The 26,813-nt window shown below is 44.9% G+C and overlaps 1 protein-coding gene across 3 annotated transcripts in view; it reads right to left on the bottom strand.

Moving 5' to 3' along the window:
• Positions 1-26,813, bottom strand: part of LOC127566971 (receptor tyrosine-protein kinase erbB-4-like) — a 110,953-nt gene that overhangs the window by 36,635 nt on the left and 47,505 nt on the right. For all 3 annotated transcript variants that reach the window (XM_052009546.1, XM_052009547.1, XM_052009548.1), the window contains exons 3-8: positions 17,280-17,466; positions 12,869-13,003; positions 11,954-12,019; positions 9,076-9,197; positions 7,719-7,860; positions 6,433-6,546 (exon numbers count right to left, since the gene is read on the bottom strand). In XM_052009546.1, coding sequence (XP_051865506.1) covers positions 6,433-6,546; positions 7,719-7,860; positions 9,076-9,197; positions 11,954-12,019; positions 12,869-13,003; positions 17,280-17,466 — 766 coding nt within the window. The remainder of the gene's footprint in view (positions 1-6,432; positions 6,547-7,718; positions 7,861-9,075; positions 9,198-11,953; positions 12,020-12,868; positions 13,004-17,279; positions 17,467-26,813) is intronic.

Raw genomic sequence — 26,813 nt, 5'->3', positions numbered from 1 at the left:
GGAAGGGGACAGTGTACATGCTCCTGTCTACATCAACAGTGCTGAGGTCAAGAGGGTTGAGAGCTTCAAGTTCCTGGGAGTGAACATCACCAACAGCCTGTCCTGGTCCAACCACGTAGATGCCACGGCCAAGAAAGCTCACCAGCACCTCTACTTCCTCAGGAGGCTAAAGAAATTCAGCATGTCCCCTTTGACACTCACCAACTTTTATCGATGCATCATAGGAAGCATCCTATCAGGATGCATCACAGCTCGATATGGCAACTGCTCTGCCTGTGACCGCAAGAAACTTCAGAGAGTTGTGGACACAGCTCAACATATCACGGAAACCAGCCTCCCCTCCATGGACTCTGTCTACACTTCTCGCTGCCTCAGTAAAGCAGCCAGCATAATCAAAGACCCCACCCACCCTGGACATTCTCTCTTCTCCTCCCTCCCATTGGGCAGAAGATCGTATCACCAGGCTCAAGGATAGTTCCTATCCCGCTGTTATAAGACTATTGAACAGTTCCCTAGTACGATAAGATGGACTCTTGACCTCACAATCTACCTCATTATGACCTTGCACCTTACTGTCTACCTGCACTGCACTTTCCCCGTAGCTATCACACTTTATTCTGCATTCTGTTATTCCTTTCCCTTGTACTACCTCGATGCACTGTGTAATGAATGATCTGTATGAATGGTATGCAAGACAAGTTTTTCACTGTACCTCAGTACAGGTGACAATAATAAACCAATTTACCAATTTGAGGAAATGCACTGGATGGAGGTCCTCCCAGAGCTGGAGCTAAGAGCTGAAGCCCTCTGGAGTCTGGCAGTCACTGCCAATACTTAGGAGGAATTTTGTGGACAGGAAAACACAGGTTGTGCTGCTGCTTACCAGGAGACTTTCCACATCAGTATTACCAAAATTCCCTGAAAAGTTGTTCCACTCCAGAGACTTGAGCACACAACCAGGCTGTCACTCATGCAGTGCGACTCTATTGGAGGTCTTGTCTTCTGAATAAGACATTAAACTAGAACCTTGTGTTTTGACAATGAGCAGGGGAGCTCTCTCCATTGTCTCTCCCAATGTTTATCCCTCAATCAGTATCACTGAAACAGATTATCTGATAATAATCACATTGCTGCTTCTGGGAGTTTGCTGTGCACAGAATGGGTGCCTTGCAATAATGACCACACTTGGAAAGTACTATGTTGGGTTTGAAGCATCTGGGTCATCTCAAGGGCATGAAAGGTGCTATTGAAATGCAAATTCTCTTGTCCTTTACGTCTTTAATTCCCAAGTTAATTGACTCGACCAAAGCAGCAATCACTTGTTAAAAAGATCCGCAAAGTGCCTATGCGGGCTTTTGTTACGTATACTCCTGTAGGACTGTATCAAAGAAAGAGACAGCTAAGGATAAGATGCCAAAATAAAAAAAATTAAAGGCAACAAAGTCTGCCCATCAACTAAAGTAGTATTAATCCTGCAGATTCCGTTGTTTGCATGCGTGTAGAAAATGGATGCTGGATGGTCCAACCTGCAGAGCCCCTAAGAGCCTGAAGGTGGTGCTGCTGCAGCAATAATTTCTCTAAACTCCACGTCAATATAAATACTACATTGCATTTTGAGAAAAAGTGTTCAAGGAGGCCCTCTCACTTTGCCCACCCTGAGCTTTCAGTGTTAATTAGATGTAGAGCGCTTCTGTCCGAGTGTGCCGTCCAGACATGCTGGCAAGTCCAGAGCAATGGGTCATGAATGTAGCCAATAGCATTGACTGGGTACAGGGTTGCAAGTCCATTTTGCCTATCATAGATCATCGAACAAAAGAGAATCTGTAGCATGACAGCATCCAATTAATTCTTACACAAGTGTAGAGTTACTGCCTCTAATCTCAAGGCCTTTTGTTGACTCCATGAAGAATCTCTGACATCAATATGAAATTTGCCTTTCATCAGTTTGAACCTGTGACATTACAAAATTATCCCCCAACCCCGGTATGTTTCCAAGTTGTCCATATCATTCACTAATGGATCTGCTTCTAGATCAGCCCCTTGCAAGGCTGATTTCTTCCAGTAATCCCACCTGGAAACAGCCTTAAAGATCTGAATGTTTTCCTTGTGACACGATGGTCAGAACTGGACATACACCCTGTAATGTCCCAAGCCTATTAACGCCCTGAGATCTTTCAGTCATGACTCTGGATGTTTGTGTCACATATCAGAAGGCAAAACAACTTGTATTTTATATTGTGCTTTGATATGGTTAAAATCAGGCTCCAGGCTCTTAAAGTGAACAGAACACTGAGGTATGATGCAGCCCAATGGTGTCAGAATACCATAAACAGTAACAGGATTCAGCCAAGTTGTTGAAGTAGATCACAAATTAATGCTAATGCTAGTTGCAAAACTGAAAAACGTAACGATTAAACATTTTGATCACGACAGAGCAAGCCAGTAGTTTTGGGACTGGTTTGGTAATGTTTTTTAAACATTACAAGGCAATGTTATCATTAATTCAACATAACTCCTCTGCAATTGCCCCATATGTAATACAGGTTGCGAACAATGATTGTTGCTTTAAGGCTGTTACCTCTTTCAGGATTGTCATGTGACTAACTGCTTTCTGGGATGCAATTGATATTTTTTAAAATTCCAGAAAAATAGTCCAGGAGCCCTTGGATAAACCTTGTTCAGAATCAGAATACCACCGGGGAGGAGGTACAGGAGCCTGAAGACCCACACTCAATGATTCAGGAACAGTTTCTTCCCCTCCGCCATCAGATTTCTGAATGGTCCATGAACCCAACCTCATAATTCCTTTTCTTTTTTGCACTATTTATTTGTTCTGCAATTTTATGTCTTTGCACTGTACTGCGGCTGCAAAACAACAAATTTCACGCCATATAAGACAGTGATAATAAACCTGATTCTGATTAAATTGGTTGGGTCCAAAGTTAGATATAGACCAGATCAGGTGAGAATGACAGATTTCCTCCCATTTAGGACATTAGCAAATGGATTTTGTTGGATGTAAAGAATCCACAAAGAACATAGCATTCCCAAGCAATCATTGCCCCATTTTTCCAAACATAAACATCAAATAATTAGTCAAACCACTAACTTCTTCGCTTGTTTATAAGGGTCGTCCACTCCTGAGGTTATAGTACCTGTGGCCTCCCCCCTCTCCAGCACGATTGGTCTGTGCCCAGTCCTGTAATACAACTCTGTCTCTCTCCATCAATCCTTGGATTAGAGGCGTCTCCCTGCCAATCCTAAAATGGCCTCTGTCCTGATTAGTCTTTCTCACAGCTCTGAAGAGTGGTGAGAAGGTCAATTTCCCCCTTTCGACTCCACATCCTATTCCCACCCTTTGTAATATTGTACATATGCCCAGTTTGAAGAGGTTTTCCTCCTCTCTTTCACTGGGACTATCCCTCTGCCTCCATAGATGTTGCCTGACCTACTAAGTTCCTCCAGCAACTTGATTTTTGCTCTAGATTCCAGCATCTGCAATCCCTTGTTTCTCCCTTGTTATATTGTAGTCTATTTACTTTTATGTTAAGTTTACTTTGATCATACTTTATTACATAAAAATACCCGTATCTGCTGGATGCGCTTTATTATTCTTGCTGCTGATTAGATGAGGTTAATACTAACATTTAAAATTCTGCTTGGCGGTTGTGAGTTCAGGGTCCGCCCAAGATTTGGGCCCATGAACTAGACCAACACTTCAGTGTTGCACAGTGCAGGTCTGCACTCCCAGAGGTGCTGCATTTTCCCCCACTTTATTGAATTTTACAATGATCCTGCACTGCTGTACAAAGATCAAGGAGTCTTTTTTAATCAACATGAAAGAACCAGCCTCAGATTAGTAATTAAACTGTATCTGTCCCCATCCCCACCTCCCCCCTCAGGGTGTCCAGCGTTGTGGCACATCCCAAGGCCAAGTAAGGCTCTGTTTAAATAGACGTCATGTCAGTGAAAGAACTGCTACTGAGGACGCACCATGATTGTAAAATTTCTCAAGCTGCCAATGATTTTTGTTGTGGCAAAGGAAGAACAACAGCATTTTGATAAGCCCTCACCAGAAACATCAACTCCCCTGTTACAACCACTCGGCCCCTCAAGCCTGCTCTGCCATTTAATAAGATCATACTTGATCTGACTGTAACCTCAACTTTGCATTCCCCTACCACCAGTAGTCTTTCACCCCATATTTCTTACGAAGAATCTATCTACCTCTGCATCAAGAATATTCAGGCTGCATCCACTGCCTTTTGAGGAAATGAGTTCCAAAAGAACACAACCCTATGAGAAGACATTGCATCTCATCTCTGTCTGAAATGGGAGACCCCTTATTTTTGAACAGTGACCCCTGGTTCCAGATTCTCCCATAAGAGGAAATGTCCTCTCCACATCCAAACCGCCATGACCTCTTATATTTTAATCAAGTCCCCTCTCACACTTCTAAACTCCAGTAGATACAAACCTAGCCTGTCTAACCTTTCTTCACAAGACAATCTGCTCATTCTTAGCTGCATGCTGACCTTTAGAACCATTTTCTGCATTGGCAGCAGATTTGCAATCTTCAATTTTGAGAAAACCACAAATAATTTCCAGTGGAGTGATATTTTTCTTACAAAATAACTTGACATAGCTTCTGTCAAAACCCTCAAACTTGTCAGAAAGAAGAAAGAGCCCATCTGGCCCTAATTGAAAGCTGAACCCCCTCAATGCAGTTAGTGAGCAGCAGCCCTAATAAGGCTCTATTTCTTTTTTTCTTTGAAATCTGGGCATCACCAGCAAATGCAGCATTTATTGCCCTTTAACTGAGTGGCTTACTAGGCCACTTCAGAGTCAACCAACATTTGGTGAGTCTGGAGTCACATATAAGCCAGTCTGGGTAAGGATGGCAAATTTCCTCACCAGATTTACAACGATCCAGTAATGTTGTGATCATCAAATGATCCTGGATTATTAACTGAATTTAAGTTCCACACATGCCATTGTGGGATTTGAGCTCGGGTCTCTGGATTGTTAGCCCAGGTCTCTTTATTGCTAATCCAGTAATTTAACCATCACCACTGACAGGGCATAGAACCATGAACATCAGAGCTGGCCATGGACTTACCAACTGGAAAACACCAGGAAGTGAAGGTTCCTGCAAATTCAAGGTCAACTTGCCAAACTGCTGCCAGCTTGTTCTCCACTGGGTAAAAGTGATGCATGATGGCAGCAGTAAAAAAAAACAAAGGGAAGTCTTGCATTTTTATTGCCCCTTTCATAATCGCTGGGTGTTTCAAAGTACCTCACAGCCATCCTTTGAAGTGTAACGTGAGAAACACAGCAGCCAACTTGTGCACAGCAAGCTTCCACAAATAGAACATGAACACAACCAAATGGGCTGACTTAGTGAGGTTCACTGAGGGTAAATATTGGCTCTAGGGTACCAGGGAGAATCCTCTTGCTCCGGAATCCTCATATATACCCTGAGGAGGGGCAAATATGATTTCATTAGTCATCTCAAAAACGGTACCTCCAACAATGCAGCATTCCCTCGGTATTCACACTGAGTGTCAGTCCAGATTTCTATGTCCAGGTAGCAGGACTTAAACCTACAGCTTCCTGACTCTGAACCATCACAGCAGTCCTCTGAGCCACAAGAACATTCATACCAACTGTCTCGTAAAAGTTGGTGGATTTTCAAATAACTGGGGACATAATCTAAAATGAAACACCTACTTCTCTTTTGCTCTGATGTTTTAAATTAAGCCCTCAATATTGTTATATGCTGCTGTCAGTAGGAACAAGCCGGTGAAGATTATCCAAGGTGCCGATTTTCCAAGTTAGCTCTGGCACCAAGTGCTTAGAAGCACGTCAAACCCACGCCTGTCCAAAAGCCCCACCAAAGGCCCGCCTCAAGCTGCTGGCTGTAAACCTTCAGCCAATGGAGAAACAGAGGTGGTGATGTTTAGAGAATCCTGACTCTGACAAAAGAAACGTAACCACAGGTCCAACAACAACCAAGCTCCCAGGCCATTCTTGCCACTGGGGTCAAGGTGTGGAGACAGCTGGGTTGCCTTGAACCACAAACAGACAACTCGCCATTGACTGAGACTTCTTGTGCACCAATGCAATATGCTCAACAAGATTAAACACAAATGGCTCTATATACAGGGTAGCATAGAGGTGCTCAAAACACCACTGGACACAGTGAAATGGCTCTCAGTGCTCACAAAAAGGCTTAAGATAGGTACATTCACTTGAAACTAACTAACAAACATTGGCTTAATTCCAGGGACAGGAATCGTGCTCCAATCAGCTACCAACTGTTTTTTTGTTCCCCCCCCCCCCTTCCCGATTAACATTACAATGGAAATTGTATCTGTTGCCCAGGCAACCTGCTGAGGATGAAGGGAGGAGTCTGAGCTCTTGCACTCTCACCTTTTGGGCACAGGCCATCACACGGCTCGCACATCTTTACCCCATTTTTCTCAACCTCCGTCTTGCCACTGGGGCAGATACGGACACATGAGCTCTGGTCCACGATGAAGTTTGCTGCCGATTAAACAAAAACAGAGGGTGACCCTGAGAACCAAAGAAAACAGTCCCAAAATAAGGGATCGATCATTCAGGACAGAGATGAGGAGAGGTTTCTTCACTCAGAGAGTGGAGAACCCTTGGAATCCTCTGCCTCAGAAGGCCGTGGAGGCTCGGTTATTGAATTCATTCAATACAGAGATCAATAGATTTCAGGATATTTAAGAAATCAAGGAATATTGGGATAGTGCAGGAAAATGGGAGAAGATCAGCCATGATCTTGATGAATGGTAGAACAGCTTGTGAGGCCAAATGATCTACTCCTGCTCTGACTTCTTAAGTTCTTCATGCTCCACTCCATGAGCTCATGCCTCGAAGTGATTTCCAGGAATTGGTACATAAACTAGGTGACATTGAATTGGCTGGGATAGAAACCAAATGCTGCTGAGGTATAACACAGGCAGCTAGCTTAATGTCCCCAGCAGACATGGAAATATGACAGTTTCCACTGGCATGGGGGTGTTCACAGGTTTAGAGAATCACTTACATAACCTGTAGAGAGATGAGGGGAATTATTTTCTTTAACCTAATAAGATGCTGCGATCCACAACCCTCTGCCTGAAAGGATAGTGAAGCAGATTCAACAGGATCTCTCAAAAGGGGAATTGGATAAGTACTCAAAAGGGAAAGATTAACAGTACTACAGGGAAAGAGCAGGGAAGTGGGACTAGCCCCTGTAAAGAGCCCGGCCCAGGCACGATGAGCTCAATGGCTCCTCCTATGCTGCAGTTTCTATGAAACTTCCCTGCGACTCTCTACGTGTATTGAGTGTGAGCATAACAGGAATAAAACCCCACTAATTGAAGGGGGAGGTGATAACATACAGATCAGAAAGGTTGCAGCTTCCATGCCCATCTGTTGAGTTAGCCGATAGCCTGGATGCCACTTGGGCTGGAGGGGGGTGGGGGGGGGGGGGCGGGGTGCGCAAATGTAACTCTTGGTTATATCAGGGGTGAAAGAAAAATGAGCGACACCATGTTCTCTCTGTAAGGAGGCCATCATTAGCATAAGTTGTCCAATGGTTGGTTACGCACACCTCAGATTGTTGTGCAACCTCTCCTGATGACGGTATAGTTCCCACAGAACGGAAAGAGTGGGAGACGGATTCATGGCAAATTCAATGTACTTACCAGGGCAGCTCTTTACGCAGAAAGATCCATACATGTACTTGGTGTCAGGGTTGCGCTCCAGCTGATAGGACTGTTTATTGTAAATTAATGGTTGTGGACAGACTGGAACACAAGAGTTGCTGTCATTGAAGCGTTTGCATGCCTGTGGGAACAGAACCATCAGTGGGAGAAATCAGAACAGCTCAACAAATGACCATTTTGCACTCTGATACTTGGGCACACTGCTGGCCCTCACTGCTCTTGGACTCTGATTGATGCAGTCTGTTGCTCCTTGCAATGGTTCTTCACTATCAGTCAAGCCCCACTCATTTTGTGAAGCTCCGTTATCCTTTCTCTCCCTCATTCGCCATCACATGCTCAGTTTTGGCTATGTTCACTCTGTCCATGAGTCACAAAATGGTTTTAGCACAGGAGGCCAATCTATTGAGTCAATACCGACTCCATGGAAGAGCAATCAAGCTACTCCCGCTCCTCTGCCCTCTCTACCAATTCTTTCCTTTCCGATACACATCCAGCTTGCTTTGGATTGCTACAATTGAACCTGCCTCCACTACCACCCTGGCAGTGCTAAACCTAACCACTCACTGCATGAAGTTTTCCCTCATGTAACTTTTGGTTCTTTTGCTAATCACCTTCATTCTAGATCCTCTAGTTCTTGACCCCTCTGCCAATGGGAACTGTTTCTCCCTGTCCACTCTGAGTATATCCTTCAGGAATTTGCCTCCTTCAGATCTACTCACGACATCCCCTGTTCCAAGGAGAACAACCCCTGCTTTTCCGGTCTACCCGGATCACCAAAGTCCCTTATCCCCGGAATGATCCGAGTAAACCTCTTCTGCACTTTCTCCAAAGCCTTCACATCTTTCCACTCCCAGTTGCTCATTATCACACTTAGTCTCTTCAGACCCCACCCAGTGCAGACAGCTGCTTCCATTCCAACAGTCCCCACTAGACACTTGCCCCCTGCCATACTGTCTCTCGGTGCTTATTTCACTCTTTAGGATTCACTGTCAATTCCTGCTCCAGAAAGATTTTCTATTGGCTGTGAGCATCAGGATCAGTTACCCAGAAATGTCTGGCACTCACATAGACAGGAAAAATAAAACAAGGCTCATGTTTCAAATTGACCTGAAACATTAACTTGGTTTCTCTCTCCACACAGATATTACTGACCTGTTTCTCATACATTTTCCAATTCCAGCACAGGATTTTCCTTTGTATCAGAATTCACACCATTAAAATGAAGACATCCGCTTCTACGGTGAGCTTAGTGCTTCACAACCAGGGACATACTCTGGAAGTGTAGTCACTGTTGTAAAGCCAGAATTTACTAAAATAAAGCACTTCAAGGACTTACAAAGCAGTTGGTATCTTTGGGGCCAGAGCACCCACCAGCACACTCGCTATGGCAGCACTCGCTGGGGTTGTGTTGTCCGAAGCATCGGCCATTGCACTGAGGAGCACACACTGACTTAGTCACTGTTGGGGAAAAAAAGGAGAGCGAAGTCAGAATCATTGCAGCTTTTGTGCTCCCTCATCACTTGCCTGAAGACAGTGATTCCTGCTGGGGTTTCCCAGGGGCCACATGTACTACAATGGTCCACACAAGTGAACATCTTTCAAAAGCAAGAGCAGGAGAAGGCTATCCAGCCCCCTCAAGCCTGCTCTACTATTCATTACAATCACAGCTGATCTACCTTCCAAACTGATTCTCATGTTCAGAAATATACCAATAACCTGAATATTCTCAACAACCAAGTCCTCTGGGGTAAAGAGGTAAAGGGTGAAGAACATTATCCTCATTTACATCCTAAATGGGTAGCCCCTTATCCTAATACTCTGTCGCCCCCAGTTCTAAACTCGCTATCTTGAGGAAACGGCCTCTCAGCATCCCAATGTCAAGCCCCTTAAGAACCTTTCCCAGTTCTGACAAAGGGTCACAGACTCAAAATGTTAACTGTTTGTCTTTCCACAGATGCTGCCTGACCTGCTGAGTTTTTCCGGCATTTTCTATTTTTGTCTTTTAAGAATCTTACGCATTTCATATGTTACTTTCTAATTCAGCATGGAGAAAGAATTGAGCCAGCGAGCTGGCCTATAAAGGTCAGCTCATTGCAGTCTGAACCAAATAACCTATAGGAGGAGCCAAATATGCATCTTTTGGAAGGGCAACAAACTCCAGATTAATTCTAGATCCAACTGAGTTTAAAAATTAGTTCTTTTTATTTTCTTACTTCTTAAGCAGTCCCTTGGGATCAAGAATGACCTATTATTAGGTTTAGGTCTAATATCAGTGTTTCTCCTTTTTTGAAATAAGTAATTTATTTTTTCTGGCAGTTACTTTAGATTTTAAGGTTGAAAGAGAATAACCTTATAATGTATAGGATTCAGAGAGGGACTGACATTGGGGAGACTGAGAGTCCATTTCCTCAGATTAAAGAGACGAGAACTGGAGTCACAGTCTCAGTGCAGGGGGCTAGCCACTCAGGACTGAGATGAGAGAAGTTTCTTCACTCAGAGGGTTATGAATCTTTGGAATGCTCTACCCCAGTGGGATATGGAGACTCAATTACTGAGTTAATTCATGGCTTAGATTCAGAGATTTTTGAACCTCATGAGATTCAAGGGGATATTGGAAAAGTGGATTTAAGTTAAAGGATCGGCTGTGATCATATTGAATAGTGAAGCAGACTTGAGGGTCTGAATGGTCTACTCTTGATCCTATCGCTTAATCTTTGTTTAGTGAGACTGGTTGAAGCAATGCTAGCCAGGACACCAGGCAAACTCTTTTTATCTTCTCTGACTGGTGCCATTGCAGTCTCTGACAGCAATCCAACAATTCAGTCAGGTCTTCAGTGAAACAACTGATCCAAAAATAACATCCCTGACCATGTGACACTTCACCAGTCTGGCAAATCACACCTTAATACAGAAAGTGCATTCAAATCTTGGAACAAAGCAAACCACAACCTATCAATTCAGTTCAAATTGACACTAATTTATGATCATCTATAACTACTTCAAGTTTTGTGTGTCTGAAAGGATTTGGCATGTTTATAAATATAACCCCCATTCACACTGAGAGATTGTGTGTGAATCACGTCGATACTGATAGCTTCAGCCCAAGGTACACTGCTTGTGTCATCCAGTCAAATGATAACAGCCGCCATTTCACCCACCAACACCAAATGCTTCCTTGGAAATACTGCGTGTTGGCTTGTGTGATTGAAACAACATTTTGCTAACAGAACCTCAAGTCAAGCTGGATGGTTGATATGAACAGAGTAACCAAAGAGTGATCCACTACCATATGGACATGATGGGACTGTACTCTAGCTAAGTTCTGCGATAAAAACAGAATGCTCGAAGCGCACAACATGTTGGGCAGCATTAGCAGGGAGAGAAGAAGAATCAACGTTTCAGTTCAAGCACCCATTATGAGAAGCAGAAAAGTGAGAAAACAATTACTTGAAAAATGGCAACTGGACAAAATAATACCAAGATACATTAAAACAGAAAGGTCCAGTCACATCATTGAAAAAGTGTGTGGGAAGCTGGGGTTTTACCTGAAACTTTTAAGCTCAATATCAAGGCAATAGCCAACTAGCGCCATTAAGCTTGTTACCGTAGAAAAACCGTGCAGGCAAAGAGAGGGGGGGGATCAGCAACTTCTATCACTCCTGACAGGAGGTGATGAGGGAGACTGTAGGATCTGGGCAGCCTGTCAACACCCAGAGCAGGTGCTGCCAGTCCCCAGCATTGGCCACACTCACCATGCCGTTGCTGAGGACATCTTAGTGCTGAGCAGAAGTGTCTCAACACCACCCCCATAGGCAGACCCTCCACACCGAGCAGTGGATGATTCATTGCTGTGGGAGCTCCAGCAGAGAGCAGGTATTCACACCAGGTCCCCTGCACAGCAGTGTGCAGCCCAAGCAGATGTCTTTTTTTAAAGTAGGGGTGTATCAGGTTATCCTGTGAGTGTTTGGACTGGATGGCTAAGAGCACCGTAACAAATCAGCACTCAGGGTATCCACGTATACAAAAGCAAGTCTTTCTATTAAGTCTACAGTTTTATGTATTCACACATGGTTCAGTAATGTGAATACCAGTTTGAGTTACTCTCTTATGTTGGTATTCTACCTGGACTGCACAGCAGCCTGAATGACTGTACACTCATCTGCCCATTTCCTGTACCTCACAAGCAATCCATTAACAATGCACAATGTACTTACAGTTCTGACAGTCAACCTCACCAGGGCCCCAACAATGTCCTTTACAAGATGGATGACACTGGGAGCCTGAAAAACAGGAAATACATCATCATTATAAATCAAAAACACATACCCCAAAGAGTCAATGACATTATAGCAATAAATTGGAAATCGAGCAATTAAGGTACATATGAACAAACTAAACCAGTCATGCACATTTAACTTTGGGACCTGGCTTTCCTCTGCAGAGAATGTTACTGTAAAGGAAGAGGAGGAGAAGACAGATAGGGAGACAGTCAAAAAGTCCCCAACACAGACTTTGAACATCAGAGCCTTTGTTTTGAACAAAGTCCACCATCCACAAGTCACAAGTCATGAATACTCTCCACTTGCCTGGATGAGTGTAGCTTCAACTCTCAAGAAACTCAATACCATCCAGGTCAAAACAACCTGCTTGATTGGAACCTCAATCTCCACCTTAAACAGTCATTCCCTCCACCACCAGCGCACAGTGGCTGCAGTGTGCACCATCTACAAAATGCACTGCAGTTACTTGCCCAGCACCTCCCAAACTCATGACCTCTACCATCTCAGATCAGGGCAGCAGGTGCTTGGAACACCACCACTTGCAGGTTCCTCTTCAAATCACACACCATCTTTACTTGAAAATATATCACCTGTCCTTCATTATCACTGGGTCTAAGTTCTGGAACTCCCTCCCCAACAGTACTGTGAGAGTACCATCACTGGAAGTACTGCAATGGTTCAAGAAAGCAGCAGCTTACCATGAACTTTTGAAGGGGAATTACAGATGGGCAATAAATGCTAATCTTATAAACACCAGAAATGAATAAAAACAAGGACCAATTTATCATGCAAGTTTACAAAAGCAGATTCCAAAGTTGGTACCCCTTCCTGATTGCGTGCAGTACTCACAGCCTTTGATGGCATCCTTTGTCTCATTGAAGTCCATTCTCTCCTTTGGGTTGTGTAGGATGTCAGCCCAATCAATGGACTCTGTGTGGCACAGAAACTTGTTGGATTCCAGATATACACCTCCCACCAGAATCTCTGCACAGCACAAAACCAAAAAGGAGAGTGTTAGTAAAGAAATGAAATAACGATCATTGGAAATCCCGGAAGGAGAGAAGAGAGAATTTAATTAAATGTTTGGGACCAATGCAGGGAATAAGTATTGCACGGACAGTGAGCACAAATGTAGCTAAATTCTAGTAATATTTGAGCTCAGAGTATTGCAACTGGATCACAGTTTATAAAGACTACAGATGTTCTTTATGTTGGAAGATTATACTTGAAATATCTAAAATACCATTCTATTTCAGCCACTAGTCTTCCAAATCAACAAACTTTCTTACAATATTGCTCTATCTGAAGGTGAATATGTTCTTCCTTCAGTGTTCATTACCTGGCTAGAAGAAAATAAATATCTGCCCCAGAGGCCCTTGTGGTTAAAAGAACCATGCACTGTGGTTAAGAACCACATGTATTTATCTGCAGCAAAAGCCTCTCAAAGTGTGACTGCACTAGAGAGGGTACAGAGGAGATTTACAAGGATGTTGCCAGGACTAGAGGACTATAGTTGTGAGGAGAAATTATCCAGACTGGGGTTGTTTTCTTTTGAACAAAGGAAATGAAGGGAGGTTTAAGTGAGGTGCATAAAATGACGAGAAACCTCAACAGGGTAAACAGAAAGGAACTATTTCCCCTGTCAGAAATTATAATGACGAATGGGCATCGATCCAAGGTAACTGATAGAAGTACTGGAGGAGAGTTGAGAAAATATGATTTTATTCAATGATTGGTGGGTGCCTGAGAGTGTGGTGAAGGCAGAAACCTTCCCCATATTTAAAATGTACCTGGACAAGCACCTGAAGAGTTGTAAGCTACAGGGCTATGGACCGAGAGCTAGGAAGTGGGAGGAACCTAAAATCCATTTTAAACCAACATGGACCAAATGGCCCCTTCTGTGCTGTAAGTTTCCAAGTATTTACATTGCAGCAAAGTGTAGGAACTGCACCTTTGTGGACAAATACAAGAGCCATATTTTCACTCTCCAGGACCCCTCATGGTTTTTCCCAGTGTTTGAAAGCTCTGTTGGGTATCTCAGTAGGCACACATGGGGACTCTCCTAATGTGACCCTGGGTTATAAGAAGGTGCTACAGCCAGTCCTGTGGAAATCAAAGCCCCAGGCTTAGTTACTAGCTTGATCTCAACACTGGGCTTCAGGAATGCAGAGCGATAGAAAGGAAAAGGTAACTAGCCAGGGCCCACAGTCCTGGTTGTGCCCTTAAGATTTAAGTGTTATCTGTAGCTGGGTGGGCTACACTCTCAGCTGAATCAAGTGGTCATGGGTTCAAGTCCTGCTCCAGAAACTCAAGCACAGAAGTCCAGTACTGAGGGAATACTTAAGGATGTCAAACCAGGTGGACGCAGAAGATGCTATGGCCACCATTTTGGAGAGGAGCAAGAGAATTCCCTCTGGTACCCTGAGGCCAATAGTTATCCTTTCATAAAAATCACATTTTTAAAAATTACCTATTGATTAGGGGAGCTTGCTGTGCCATATAAATGCAACTGTGGTTGGAAGTGTGTGTGTGTGTGTGTGTGTGTGTGTGTGTGTGTGTGTGTGTGTGTGTGTGTGTGTGTGTGTGTGTGTGTGTGTCAGTGTCAGTTGAGAACAGGAGAAGACTCAGTGAGGATGTCTTTTGGTGGGTGGGAGAGATCTTATTTAAACTACTACAAGGCAAGGGCACAAGGAGAGAGCAAGAAAGTGGTGTTGAGGCCAAGACTGGCCTACTCCTGCTCCCATTTCTTATGATGAAGGGGAAATAGTTTAGGAGAGAATCCTGGAGAATGGGATCATGGAGAGGACAGTGGGCTGGGGACAAGTGTGTGGGGAAAACCTCCAGATGGTCCCGGGCAGCCTGATTTTCAAATTAGCCATGCGCTATCCGAGAACTGTGCATCATAAGCAAGAAGTAGCCCAATCCTGAAGAGAATGAGAATGGGAGGGTGCAGGGATCTCAATATTTGTGAACACACAAACACTACTACTTGATTGCTAAACATTACTTTTTCACCATGTATGTGATATTCCCTTGCTTCAGTCTTTTAAATGGGGATCTTTGAAAGTGTGGAGGGAAGGCAGGTAGCTGAAGTAGAAATCTACGGATAAAGGCTCTTTGCAATGAGTTGGTAATGGGATTCGATTTTAAACCGCCTTTACACAAGTCTAGAGGCCACCCTGAAGTGAGAATGACCACACACAAGTGACATTTGTAATTGCAGACACCAATATCTTGGCCTGATAAGGGGTTTTATTCAGTGTTCCTCAGCAATATTACCATCCCCAGTCCTGCAGCTTTCTGGAGTTCTCTGTGCTCCTCCAATTCCGGTCTTGTGAACATCCTCGAATTTAGTTTTTCCACCGCTGGCATCGTGCTTTCATCTGCCTGGTCCCCAAGCCCTGGAATTCCCTCCCTAAGCCACTCTTCCTCTCTTCTCTTTAAAGACTTTCCTCAATACCTGTGTTACTGACTGAGATTTTGGTCGCCTGTCCTAATATCTCCTTATGTGACTCAGTATTAAATATTTAATTTGGTTTGATAACACTTTTGTGAAATGTCTTAGGATGTGTTTGCTAAATTCTCCCCCAATCCCTACAGGCACCCTTGTTAGGTGTTTGCTGTACAACTGAAAGTTGTTAACTATGACTAACCAACCCCCCTCCCCCCCCCCCCCCCCCCACCACCAGCCCAGACCAAAAATTGACAATAACCACCTGCTGGCTGCTCTACAGTGTCATTCATACAGACACATGTTGTCTCTTCACTTACCATTCTTGTTAAGTTTGCCCTCTGATTTTAACCAGGAGGTTGGGAGAATGACAAGGGTCAGCTCCATCTCTGAGTTACTGGATGGCCATATATAAAGGGAAGCTCACTGGACTTAGAAACATCAAGCCAATTCAAAGCATCTTATTGTGAGCTGCCTCGATGGGCTTATTGGTCTCTATCTCTTGTCTGTGCCGAGAGAGCTGGTCTCAAGCGGGAAACCACCTGATGCATTACAGACAACCCCTGGCGAGGAAAGGGAGGAGCAGCCATGGTCCATCACTGCAACATTGGCAGGGGGACATTGCTGGATGCAGCAGCAGGAAGGGAGAATGGGATAGAATGTATAAGGAGAGGAGTGAGGTAGAGTGCGGTGAGAGGAAACGGGGTGGGATGGGGTGGGGTCGGGTCGTGTGGGTGAGGGTGTGGGATGAGAGGAGGGGAGTGGTACGAGAGGGAATGCAGTGAGGTGGGTTGAGGGGTGTGTACAAGGAATATGGGGTTAAGGGGTGGGGGAGTTGGGTAAGGAGCTGTGGGGTGGAAGAGTGTGGGGTGAGGGGGAATGGGATGTGAATTGGTTGAGGGTATGAGAGGCTGGGTTGAGGGAGTGTGGGGGGAAATGGGATGGTGGGAGTGGGGTGGAGTGAGTGTGGGAGCAGTGAGATGAGAGCAATGTTTGGGGAAGGGAATGGAGGTTGAGTGGTGTGAGTGCAGTGTGAAGGGAGTCAGAATGGGGGAGGGGAGCAGAAGTGTGCGTGGGTAGGATGGGGGCAGCACGTCTTGGCTGGAGCTGTGGCAGAGCAGACAGCAACTTTTGGCTCAGCTGCTTCCTCAAAGCCTGTTGCCTAGTTTGAGGTGAAATTTGGCTCCAGATCTGCTCCTTGGCTGAAAATCTGGTTTGACAGAAACTGCAATTCTCTCACTGACTCATTGCAAAAGTCATAACAAGTAAATCTTTTAATTAAACCTGTCATCCAAACCCACATCTTGAACAGAGAGCTGGAGGGAAGCACAGCGACACATACTTGATGCAAAAAAAATGCTCCTTTTCCCCTGGGTTGATTTATGGGGAAGGTGGAGGGTCTTCACTAAAACCTCAACCTAAACCTGGCCAGCTGAACTCGAGTAGCTTCAATATCTGAACACTGGCAGCTGATCCAATGGTCACAATGTGGCACGAGATAACGTCAGGCTCAGAGAGGTGTTGGTTGCTGTTGCTGAACAGCTCGCCAGTGTTCACTGTCCATGTCCATGCTGCCGGAATGTGGCCTCCTAAGCTCCTTTGCGCTCACAATAAGTACACCCTTTAGACCAGGCAGACAGAGCAAAGGAAACCGAAAAGTCACGGTGCTCGCAAAGTGCCCCAAAGGTATCATAAGTCCTTATGGTAGGTCTTTGCCAAGATACTATCGTGGACTGTGGTCCCAGAACGCTCACTACTCCCCAGGAGTTCCTCTCCAATTCCTCCTGCCCATCTATCCAAAGATCTTACCTGTCAGATGTTTAAAGCCAAGCTGCTTCAGCCCTTGAATTCCGTCTTTCCGGTAGTTGAGGATCACTGATAGTGCATACTTGTCATCATAGAGTGTTGTACCGCGGATAATTCGCAGGTTTTCCAGAGGAAGATACTCAAACTGATTCAGTGCCACGAGCAGGTAACCAGTAACCTCCCGGATCGACTGTGGGGCAGAGAAGCCATGGTTAGATTTGCAAGAGGATGTACTGTACAATGCAACAAGCCATTTGGTTGAAAGTTTAGATAAACTGTAAGGAATTCAAGATTCAATCCTTGCTCTATGTTTGCTAATTGCAGGGGACAGGGCAACCAGGATGGAAGATATACACCATCTCACACTAGCCCTGATTATGGAAGACGGTGGGATTCAGAGTGTTGGGGAACAGTGGAAACAGGGGAAGGTCCTCACTTTTGATTACTATCATGAGAACCTATCAAGCACTTCCAGGGCAGGGACAGCATGGCATAGGTACAGAGTAGAGCTCCCTCTACGTTACTCTGTCAAACACTCCTGGGCAGTAACAGCGAGAGTTATACACAGAGTAAAGATCCCTCTGCATTGTTCTATCAAATGCTCCCAGGGCAGGAACAGCACGGGTTAGACACAGAGTAAAGCACCCTCTACACTCTCCCATCAAACACTCCTGAGACAGTGACAACAAGATTAAGCACAGCATGAAGCTCCCTCCACAACTTCCCATCACACAATCCTTGGGCAGGGACAGTGCAGGTTAGATCCAGAGTAAAGCTCCCTCTGCACTGTCCCATTAGACATTCCTGAGAAAATGACAGCAAAGGTATGAAACACATTAAAGTACTGTGTACGTTCATAACACTTTACCACCCTCTCAGAAGGCACTCCATACTATATTAATGTAAACTTTTGATTTCCTGTGTTCCACTCTTACAGTTGGAGATCCATCTTAGTGTCTACCAAGATTCTGTACTCTCCTCCACCCCCTCATACCTCAGAGCTGCTCTAATTCTGTCCTCTTGCTCACCCTGGACGATTTCACCCCCACACCCCCCCCCCCCCCCGCAAACTAGCAGCTGTGCCTTCAGCTGCTTGGGCCCCAAGCTCTGAAATTCCCTCCCTAAACCTCTCTTCCTCCTCCCCTTTTGGATGCTCTTTAAAACTCCCTTCTGACACCAAGCATGATTCATTATCCCCAATATTTTTTATGTAGCTTTTGTCAATTTTTGATTGATAATCACTCCTGGAAAGCACCTTGGGACATTTTACTATGTTAGATGTGCTGTTTAAGTCCACTGTTGTTGTATTTGGGAGAATTGTCTCAGTTTTCTCTATGCTTTCCTCACTAAGACAGACTTGGTATTAAAGTATGAGAATTCTGTAAAGAGAGCAGGATTTTTTCTTTTTCTATTCTACACCCACAAGAAACTGGGTAGAAGTCCCAGTAGCAGCCAAGTTAGCAGAGAGAGCAGGCTTTTGAAATGTCAGCATGGCGTTCTTTGGAAGCCAGCTCCCAGAGGCCGAGAAACAAGTTGTAAACTCACAGTGCCACTGAGCTTCAACCAGCCCAACCTGTGTTGCAATAGAAATGCTATCTCTTAACAATACAACAAATCAGTTGTAGAGTCATACAGCATGGAAACAGGCCCTTCAGCCCAAATGGTTCATGCCGACCAAGATTCCCATCTAAGCCAGTCCCATTTGCCCGTGTTTGGCCCAGATCCCTCTAATCCTTTCCTATCCAAGTACCTTTTAAATGTTAAGTCTGGTCTTTTATTTAGCTACTTTGGTAGCAAAAAAGACCAGTGTCAATATTAAACTGCATGCCAACACGTGAGTGGGCCACAATGTGACAGGCCCTGCAAGAATAATGAGGGCGGGCAACCGTTTGGGTTAGTCCATGACCAGGAACAACCCCTTTGACCTCTCATCCCTGAGGAAGCTACAACTATGAACAGCTTGTATCAGCGCCTCATGCTGCCATGCAACTCTGAGCAGCTCCACACTGAGGTCCCAAGGTCACAGAAAAAAGGCATTTAAACATATCTGGTTGCCCAGCAACCTTGGGGGCAATCTGGTGGTGGTGGAGCTGCTGGTGGGTGAACAGATTTGGGTGTCCAACAAGCAGCTCTTGTGGCCAATGTAAGGGAGTACAAGTGTTTTTTTCATTATTCTCTCACAGGATGTCGCATCACTGGCAAGGCCAGCATTTATTGCCCATCTCCCTAATTGCCCTTCAGAAGGTGGTGATGAGCTGCAGTCCTCCTAGTGAAGGTGCACCCATAATGCTGTTAGGGAGGGAGTTCCGAGATTTAGACCCAGCGATGATGGTGAATGGTGATATATTTCCAAGTTAGGTTGATGTGCGACTTGGAGGGGAACTCGTAAGGGGTGATGTTCCTATGCACCTGATGCCTTTGTCCTTCTCAGTCGTGAAGCTTGTGGGTTTGGGATGTGCTGCTCGATTAGGTGTCACTGGCAAGGCCAGCATTGCCCTTGCACATCCCTAATTGCCCTCGAGAACGTGGTAGTGAGCTGCTACCAGAAACCACTACAGTCCTGATACAGGTGCTAAGTGGAGAAGTGATGTGCCTCATGTGTGAGGTTGATGTGATGTGGTCCATGGTTTGGGACTCATGGTCACAGTTGCACTTTGGGTCACTGCACATCTTCCATTTGTGGAGCAGGTGGCCACATCCTCCATGTCTGTGCAGACTCTGTAGAGTCCTTTCTACCGTCTTCGAGGGAGGTTGAAGTCAGGGACCTCTTTATTTGTTCCCTGTATTGGATGCATCTCACACATCTTTATTCCATCTGGAGAGTGGGCTTGTGGAAGTAAAGCTATCTAAGAACTGTGTTAATAGATGTAGCCAGCTGCCAAAGAATATCCTCTCCTGGAATTATTTGTTTGAGGATATCATTTGGAAAGTTAGGGGGAAAAAAATTTAATTTGGCCTTCAGTGTTTGGAAGTAGAGGGGCAGCTTCCGTATATGTTTGCTTCAGAAACCAATATGAGTTGTCCCCACTGTATACACTTCTAAACTTCCCCAGCCCTGAGGTTCATCAGGCAGGCCCAGACAGGCAGTGCCTTACCTGTGGTTTGAGATAAAGATTGCACATTACTCAGCACTCCTTATCATGATGAATGAGGTGACATACCTGCATTTCAAATAGGAAACTTACCTTTTTCCCACAGTATGTTTAGCTGCAAAGGCAGTTTAGAAAAGTTATTATTTTAAACTTCAATTAGAAGATAATACTCTACAAAAGGACTTGATATGCCTTAATGCCTCCCTCTCCATTTATGCAACTTGTTATTGCATTTTTAGGACAATCCAACATACTCAGCAGCCAATGAACTATCTTCTGAAGAACAATCACTGTTGTTGTGCAAGTAAATGCAAAAACTTAAATTTGCATTTATATAGTCCATTTAGCATTGTGAAATGTCCAAAGGCAATTTGCAAATTGTCAAAAAAAATCTGACACCCAGCCACATAAAAACTTATTAGGAGAGGTGGCTAAAAGCTTGGCCAAAGAGGTAGAATTTAAGGAACATCCTAAGCAGAAAGAGGCAGAGGGAGTTTAAGGAGGGAGCTCCAGTGCTCAACGCCAGTGGTGGAGCAATTAAACTTGAGGATGAACAAGAGATGGAGGAGCACAGAGATCTCGGGGGTGGGAGTGAGGGGAGAAAGAAATGCTCGGACTAGTCACACTCCAGAAAGAGCAGAAAAATCTAAACCTGACACTCAGGGCAGCACTGAGGGAGTTTTAGCTGAAATATCAAACTGAGACTTGTCTGCTTTCTCAAGCGGGCATAAAAGATTCCATAGCATTATTTTAAGTGTGTGGGATCGTTCCCTGGTGTCTGACCCAATTAATTACCTAACGTCACTCTGAAGTGTCAATTTTCCACTAAGGTAGTTATGTGGACAATGACATCCAATGACACCCCTACAAGCTACTATATTCCCCGAAAAACATTTTGGATATGCAGGAACAGCTTTACAGTATAAAATTTCCACAGTTCTTCACTAACTGTGAAGTGCTTCGTACATCCTGAAGTTGTGAAAAGGCTATGGAAATGCCGGTCTCTTTCTGGAGAACGTACAGCTTTTTGTAAATGCCAAACAGATCAGAAGTGCCAAGTTCACTCCCTGGGCTGAGTGGACAAGCTGTTTTTTTAAGAAAGGGGTGGAGGTGGGATGAATGGGTGGCCACAATGGTCAGGAGCTATAAAGACTGCACCTGGATACCACTTCTGGAAATAAAATTGAGGGGAAACCCCTCTGCCAGTAATCCTCATTGGAAAACATACATGCGTGCAACCAGGTCTCATTCAATCCTCAAAGAGACAATAAAGACACTTGGCCACCAAGCTCAGAGCTGCAAAGGCTGACAGCAGCAGGCACTGATTCTGGATTAGCAACTCAAAATTAATAATGGCAGTTGTAGAACAGCCGATGCAGGACAGGTGGCCTCTTCGCTGCATATATGTGCATGTGAGAGAATATGTGAATGTGTGCGTATATACATGTGCATGTATTAATCTGTGCAATGTTGTGAACATGTAAACACTTGCATGTTGATGTGTGAATGCATCAAAATATGTGCAATTGCATGAATGTTTCTGTACATGTATTAATACACACACATGCATTGCTATGTGCATGCACACACTGATGTGAGCCTGTGCTCTTTGATATGTGTACACATTGAAGTACGTGTGTGCTTTCAGGTTTGTTTCACACATGCTGTCCTTGAATGGCTTTCAGCTCAGCTCCTCCGCTGCTCAGTTTTAAAATAGGGAACACTTACCTGGACAAAATGGGAACATGTATAAAAAAGCAACATGGTTTTGGACAAAACCTGCTGTCCTCCTCCAGCAGCTTGACTGGGGTTTCCCACTGCCATGCTCACCACTCAGTTGCCCAGACATGAATACAAGAGCAGGAGGCCATTCAGCCCCTCAAACTTGTACACTACCCTTCAATTTTCTCAATGCCATTACCTACCCACCCCCCCCCCCCAAAAAGGAACTTCATTAAAGCAAGTAAAGCCCTCATGGCCCTGGCGCCTCTTGCTAAGCCCTGTTCTCCCTCAGAATCTGCCAATAGCAGCTGGGGGGCAACTCCACAGAACCGATCTGAAGCCTGAGTAGCTGCCTTCAGGGCAGGATGGAATAAATACATTATTTCAAAGGGACGCCGCATGGTTCCATCCAGCCCACCTAGGCTTCACGTCCCGGCATTGCTCTTGCTGCCCGAATAAACCCCAGAATGGCTCACATGACCAACTAGAAGCAGGCCTGTCCCGTGATGGGAAACACTCCTCTCGCTCACCTCGAGTTAATAAAGAGCGTCTGTGCCCTGTGTGTTTATTTGCCAAAATGGTTTCGTTTCTGGTGGAAGGTACAAGAACCACAAAATCCTCAGAAAGAGCCTATTTATAGTCGGCTGCTCAGAGAAAGAAAAATATCCATTGGAGCTTGGAGAGGAGTCAAACGCAGACTGTTGCCAAGGAGCAGAGCACTGCCCCAATTACATCCGGGAAAATGACGGACGGGCGGGCGGCGATGCAGAAGCTGGGCTGCTCGCTCGATGTGGCCACGCGCTGCATGCGGCCCTTCGCGTGGCCACAAGCGCGGGACCAACCGGATTCGCTGCCGAGGTGTGGGCTTCGCTGCGGCCAATTAAAGTCAGCCATCAGCTCTTAAAGGGGGTGTTCACTCGAGCAACAGGCACCAACTTATCAGGAGGTGCAGAGAGGGCATACAGAGATAGCATTCGGTTGATGCCAGCCGGATGTAGGCAAAGTTAATCACAAATCAGTCAGGCTATGGTCTGCATGAAATGTCATCAGATTCTTGCCGGAGAAGAACATGGTGGATCCAGTGGGACGGTTCCCCGAGCACACTGGTCGAAGTCATTTGGCAATTTGCCTCATCACCAAAGCTTTTAAATAAATAACAACACCTTGCTTCGGTTGGTGATGAGAAAGGACCTCCCTGTCACACTTTTCGTGTTTGATTGACAATGCATGCTCGCCTCTTGTTGACTGCACTAAAAATGAGACCATACCCATCTCCTTAAAGAATCTGTCTTTGCCAGGAAGGTCTGGGATGAGGTACAGGGATATTTGCCAAGGTTCATCCTAAACAGCTGTATGACACCAGAGTCTGTGCTGTACGGGATGTTCCCAGGGACACACACTGAGTCAAGTATCAACTGTTGCTGGCAAACCATCAACACAGTGAAAGGCACCCTCTGGTCTGCCCAAATCTCACCAATGTTTCAAAGCAAGGTGTTGTCCATAACCAAGTGCAGCAAACTGTTCCGAGGTTGCCCTAGACCATGCAATTAAACTGGGGACAGCCACTGCAAGGGCTCCATGGGGATGAGCCACAGTTTAGGGCCTTCCTGCCATTGCACAGTACTTAGTCGAAATCTGTGTTAAAACTCCATGAAATATTTGTTTTGAAGTTGTAAATGAATAACTGATGATGTGCTGATGTTAAGTGATGGGAATAACATGACTTGTGATGAAAATGTTGACTCAAAAGTTCTGTATTACATACTGATGAAATCAGCTGTGCTGACATGATGTTCCCAAATGCAGAAGATAAAATCTGGCAAAACATATTGTCATTGGACTGACTGACAGGTAACAGGATATGGCCTGGAAGGTGGTGAGGAAGGGCCTCCCTGTGCTGTTCTTCCAACACACTTGGAGCCTCAGCACCACCACAAGCCGCCCTCAAGGCTACAGCAGGAACAAGTCCCTCACCACCTCCTCCTGTTGGAAACCACCCCCCCCCCCCCCCCACCTTCAATAAGATCACGGCTCAGCACCACTTTACTGCATTAACTCCATATTCCTCAATTCTACTCCACTACTCAAAAATGATCACAGATTTCCTTAACATCTAAAAATCTATCAATCTCTGTCTTCAATCAGCTCAGTGACTGAGCGTCCACAGTCAAGTTGGGTAGAGAATTCCAAAAATTCACTATCTTCTGTGTGAAGAAATTTCTTCTCCTCTGTACTGAATGTCCGACCCCTCACTTTGAGACTGTGACCTCTGATTCTAGACACCCATTTAGGGGAAACGTCATAGAAAATACATAAAACAAAGAACAGTACAGCACAGAAACACGCCCTTCTACACTCCATGTCTGCACCAACCACGATGCCAATCTAACTAATCTCATCTGCCAGCACATGGTCCATATCCCTCTACTCCCTGGCTGTTCGTGTGTATGTCAAAATGTCTCTTTTCAATTCCATATCTACCCTACAAAGCTTGATAAGAATTTTGTATGTTTCAAATGAGATCACCTCTTGTTCTTCTAAACTCAGCAGAATACAGACCCAGTCTGCTTAATCTCTCTTCATATAACAAACCTGTCATCCTAGGAATCAACCTGGTGAACTTTCACGACATTCCCTCTATCATGTCTATCCTTTCTTGGGTAGGGAGACCGAACCTGAACACAATATTCTAGATGTGACCTTACCAGGAGCCTGAAAATTGGAGAAAGACATTTCTACTGTTGTACTCAAACCCTCCTGCAGTAAAGGCCAACATACTTTCCGCCTTCCTGAATGCTTGTTGTAACTGTGGGGGAAGTACCTCAGTACCTCCCCCACTAAACTTCCTTTGCACAAAATAAATGCAATTTCTGTCTTTGCATGATTTATGTGTACACATGTACAAAAGTATTTTGCTTTGTAAAGAAAAGTGCAGCATTTGAGAGCCTGGTCAGCAGGAGTGGGAGGGAGATACATTTGCCCGGGATGTTAAAGCTTTTCAGGCAACCTCGCTGTTGTCAGGTTGCTATGGAGATTAACGGCAGTGGTTAAACACTCAGAAGATGGTTGTAATTTTCATTAAGACCTATCCCAGCCTCTTGCCTCCATTTCTCTCTTCTCACACCATTCTGTCATATCCACTCTCACATCCTGCTCCATCACTGCCACTGGCTCCCTCACCTCACCCCTTGTCTCTCAGACCATTATGACCACCCACAATGACAGGGAAACTGGTTTCAGGCCCTCCAGGAGAAAAGCCCTCTCAGCATTGTCTGAAATCAGCTGCAGAAGTGGGAAATTACATCAAAAACTGCCCCCATGCACAAACCACTATGTGATCAGTGGATAAGCCCTTTAAATAGTGCTGCTGCAGCAGCTTTGTTGTCCACCAGTGTTGCTGGGTAAATCCAGCAATGGACAGGCCACTCTCACGTGAGGGTCCTACCCATGCAAGGCCTTCAGTTAAACATTTAAAGAGTATGGGCCATCAACTGGGTTAAGATTGCTCAACTTATGGACATCCGTACATATGAATGAGCTCCCATAGTATTATTATATTCAAAAGTCTTACTACATGCATCGATTCCTACGAATGGCAGAACTAGTTTCTCCTCTCTCTCCAATTTTAGTCATTGTTCTTTCTTTTCAGTCTTTTGATGCCATTCATTACAATACTGTGGAGGTATGGTTACCATATCGAGTGATTTTTTTGTGTATTTTCCAACTTATGAACAAAATTGACTTATGGATGTCTGTAAATATTGAACACATTCATTATCCGGGGATGGCCTGTATGTCAAATTGATTCCTGCTCATATCTGGACAGCCATGGAGCAGCCTGATGCAATATAGTGGGCAATACATCCCCAGTGTGGAAAAAGTCTGTTTGCACTGCACATTAACCATTTAGGTGCCACTTTATGCCTGCAAAATGGATGAATTGCCAATGGTTTTCAGGGTTTGAAGGGTCCTGGCGAGCATTTTCACACAAACCTCCCTCAACTTCCTTCCATCCTTGAGGGAAAGTGACTGAGTGACTTGTCTAATCCTCACTAGCAAATATCCAGCTCTTGTGACGAATAGCTGAAGGCTTCTGCCACTGGAGATACGAGAGACCGCAGACGCTGGAACCTGGAGCAACACACAATCTGCTGGAGGGAACTCAGCGGGTCGAGCAGCATCTGTGGGAGGAAAAAGCGTCTTGACCCGAAGCGTTGACAATTTTTTTCATCCCACAGATGCCGCTCAAGCCACTGAGTTCTTCCAGCAGATTGTTTGTTCTTCTGCCTCTGGGTTGCTTTCTGTGGGGCACTGAATGTGGACAGAGTGCAAAGAAGGCAAGAGTTACAGTCTTGCTTGGCTTCATTCTCCATTGTTTGTTCTTTCCCCTTTCAAGTCAGTGACTTGTGCTAGTAAGCCTTGAGTACCTAACCTTCTGTGGTCATTCACCTAAATCTGAGTTGTGATGAGGTGACAGGAAACCATTCCTTTGTGGGGACATCAACCATCCATATGCCATATTTCCACACAACAAAGGAGGCCATTTTGTCCCATCAAATCTATGCTGTTTTACAGATCAATCCCATTCCCCCAGTAATTTTCCCTGTAATTTGTTCTCCCACATTCCCATCAATCCCCCAACACTTTACCACTCATCTACACACTGGGGGCAAGTTATAGTAGCCAATTAACCTAACAACCTGCATGTCTTTGATACATGGGA

Source organism: Pristis pectinata, chromosome X, assembly GCF_009764475.1.
Source record: "Pristis pectinata isolate sPriPec2 chromosome X, sPriPec2.1.pri, whole genome shotgun sequence".
NCBI classification, from domain to species: Eukaryota; Metazoa; Chordata; class Chondrichthyes; order Rhinopristiformes; family Pristidae; genus Pristis; species Pristis pectinata.
Note: the sequence above shows the minus strand (reverse complement) of the source record. Positions and strands in the feature narration are given on the sequence as shown.